Source organism: Microtus ochrogaster, unplaced genomic scaffold (assembly GCF_000317375.1).
Source record: "Microtus ochrogaster isolate Prairie Vole_2 unplaced genomic scaffold, MicOch1.0 UNK24, whole genome shotgun sequence".
NCBI classification, from domain to species: domain Eukaryota; kingdom Metazoa; phylum Chordata; class Mammalia; order Rodentia; family Cricetidae; genus Microtus; species Microtus ochrogaster.
Window position 1 is genome coordinate 1,033,342 of NW_004949122.1, and position 3,388 is coordinate 1,036,729.

The following is a 3,388-nucleotide window of genomic DNA, read 5'->3' on the forward strand; positions in this document are numbered from 1 at the left end:
CTCTGTAGACCAGGCTGGTCTCGAACTCACAGAGATCCGCCTGCCTCTGCCTCCCGAGTGCTGGGATTAAAGGCGTGCGCCACCATCGCCCAGCTGGGTCAGCAGTTCTTATCCCCTGCAGCAGACAAGATGGGGAGCATTTTCATAGGCTTGATCCCTGAACATGCATAAGCATGCATGGTTCTCAAACACACATGCCCCCTGGGTCATCCATCCATCCATCCATCCATCCATCCATCCATCCATCCATCCATTCGCTCTGGCCTGGGCATTGCCTGCCACCCACAGCAGACTCCCTGCACATATTCACTTCCTAGGAGTAGTCCTGGGGGATATCCACAGACAGGACACTCTCTCACACATGTACAATCCGATGGCTTCAGCCAGCTCACACCCTGTGGCCCGTGTCTCTGTGTTGAGCAGCAGCAGCCACGTTCTTCTCCAGCAGCTGCGTCCCCTGTGCGGATGGAAAGACATTTCCCAGCCTTTGCCAACTGTGTGCGGGGAAGGGGACAGACAAGTGTGCCTGCTCTTCCAGTGAACCATACTTCGGCTACTCTGGGGCCTTCAAGTGAGTGAGAATCCCTTGCTCTGGAGCTGGGCATCTATGAGTTATTGTTCTTGTAATTGTGACCGAATACCTGACAAGAAACAACCTAAGAAAGAGAGATTTTATTTTTGGCTCATGGTCTGAGAGGATACAGTCCATCGTGACAGGAAAGGCCTGGCAGCAGGAGCATGAGCCAGCTGGTCGTGCAGAGCAGGGGAGGCTGGTGCTCCACTCACTTCCTGCTTGTTATTCATTGCTAGGCTCCAACCCATAAAACCGTACCATCCATGTTTAGGGTGGGTCTTCCCACCTTAATTAACCTAGAAACTGCCTCACAGATGACCTTTGTTATATGATCCAGCCTAGCTTGATAATACCAACCATTACAGAGAGACAAAGGCACAGGATCAAACAGGACAAATCCCTGGCACCCAGATGTTCTGAGTCCCTCCCATGGCCTACCCCTGCTCCTAAACATCCCGAGGAACAATCTTTTTTGTGGGAGACCTCACTGTCTCCCCAAAGCTGGGACCATAACATGCTGTTCTTCATGAAAACCGAAGTGCCAGGAGAGGGTGGTCCAGACTCATCTCTGGGGACTGGGATTTGCAGACACGGGCCGCAGGCGCTTCCCAGCTTTAATACTTTGCCTGTGGCTTTCCATGTTCTGTAAGAGAAGGTGACTGCCAGAACCAGAGCAGGACTACCTGGGTTTTGGGGCTATCCGATGACTTTTAAAGCCAAAACCAAGCCAGTGGCTTGGAGCTGCTCTCTGAGAGGCAGGCAAAGGTCCTGTCTGCCTAGACACCCTTCTCCAGAACTGCCTGCAATGCTGGTGTCCAGGCCTCCTGCCTGCTTCATGGTTCAGCTTGGCTGTGACGTTTTAAAAGCTTCAGATAAGGCCATTGCCTCTCTGAAGACAGACGGATGCCTGAGAACCTGTGAGCAAGGCCCTACAAGATCCTAAGAGGTGTTGCACAAGAGCCAGGTGAGGTGTGTTCCCAGGCAGAGTGCCTGACCTTGTCTGTCATGTTTGCAGATGTCTGCAGGATGGTGCGGGGGATGTGAGCTTCGTGAGGCACCTGACAGTGTTTGGTAAGTGCTGGACAAAGAGGAAAGCGGGCCCCAGCCTGGCCAAAGGCTCGGATCTGTCTCACTTCTAGAAGAGAGTGATATTGAGATGGTTAATGCCACAGAAGGGACTTTAGGAAAGCATTCCCCCCATTCCTGCATTATTTAGGACCCCACTTATTCTTCTTAGCTCACGTCTGCTGAACACCTCCCTATCAGGGACCTGCACCCACCCCTCCCCTGCTCTCTCAGCTAACCTATAGACACCTCTATAAATCTAGTTAACCTGATTTTTGGATTGCTATTTGCTACTTTCCAATAATAAAAGAAGTTGTTTCTGCAATGTCAGGAATTAAACCAAATGCCTTGTAAGCATTAGACACATGCTTTACTCCTGAGAAACAAACCCCCTTCTTATTTTTAATTTAAAAACAAAAATAACACAATAAACCTTTCCACCATTTTGGGCAATTTAGCTCAAACAAGCAAAGGAGCAATTTCAGACAAGTTAATGTTACATATTCTTGGACTTTGTGTGTGTGTGTACATACATGTGCACGCATGTGTTCACGTGTGTGTGTAAATTCTGTGCACTGAGCCCAGAGCCTCATGCATGCCAGGCAAGCACTCCATCACAGAGTTGCATTCCTAAGCCTTCTTTAGCTTTTCATTTAATATTTTTGGTCTCTTGAGACGAGAGCTCACTAAGTTTCCCAGCTGGCCTTCAACTCATTCTGTAGCCCAAGCAGGCCTCAAATTTTCTACCCTCTTGCTCAACCTCCACAGTAGCTGGGTTTACAGAAAAAAAAAAAGCCACTAGGCCTGGACAGATTCTTGGTTTATATCCAATTAAATATCAGATACAGACACACTATGCCGCTCAATGTTTAGCTCAATGCTTAGCTCGGCTTTATAACAAACGCTTCCAGGAAGCTTCCAGATCCTCACAGTTTACCCTGGGCTTGCTTACAACCTAGATGCCTTCCCCTGTGATGACGTCAGCATCCTTTGCTTGTTTGCTCAGCCATTCACAGTTCACCTTCGCATCGCTGCACACTGGACTGGTGTGTTAGCATTTTTGAAATTGGGGCGTGTCCTATTATCAACAATTTTCATGACTAAGGCCATTTTTGGGTTTTATCTTCCAGAACCAGGATGTCTCTAATAATTATCGTTGTGGCTTTTGGATGCCTGTGTTACCATGGTTGTACCAGCAGGTGGCATCTCCTAGCACTTACTGCGGAGATTTAAAAGACCCTCCCTCTGGGAAGGAGCAGGCTGTCCCATTCTGGCTTACCTTTGCAGAAAGTCATTTACCACGGTAGTAAGACCTCCCCTTGCCTTCCAAGGAGAGTTGTCTGAAACACTCCTCCATGTGGGATGTAAGTGACTGGCGATGGTAAGCCGGGGTCCACCACCCTGGCAGTGAGTAAGGCAAAAGGCATTTTCTTCCTGAGGTTGTTAGAGCACATGGATTTCCTTTTAACTTAAATTTTAATGTTACTAAATTACTGAATATTCATGGTCTGGCAAGGTGGTACATGGGAAGCAGAAGCAGGAGGATGATGTGAATTTGAGGCCAGCCTGATCCACATATTGAGCTCCAGGCCAGCCAAGGCTATATAGTGAGACCCTGTCTAAAGTTACTTAATTAATTTTTAAAATAAAAATTCTTTCCTTGGATTTTTCTTCTCTTTCTTCCTCCCTTCTTTCCTTCCTTCCTTCCTTCCTTTCTTCCTTCCTTCCTTCCTTCCTTCCTTCCTTCCT

At 48.1% G+C, this 3,388-nt stretch overlaps 1 protein-coding gene across 1 annotated transcript in view; it reads left to right on the plus strand.

Annotated features, from left to right (window-relative positions):
* LOC101984426 (inhibitor of carbonic anhydrase) overlaps positions 1 to 3,388 on the plus strand; it is a 38,989-nt gene that overhangs the window by 10,823 nt on the left and 24,778 nt on the right. The window contains exons 5-6 of the mRNA XM_005367777.2: positions 424 to 571; positions 1,590 to 1,645. Of these exons, the coding sequence (XP_005367834.1) occupies positions 424 to 571; positions 1,590 to 1,645 (204 nt within the window). The remainder of the gene's footprint in view (positions 1 to 423; positions 572 to 1,589; positions 1,646 to 3,388) is intronic.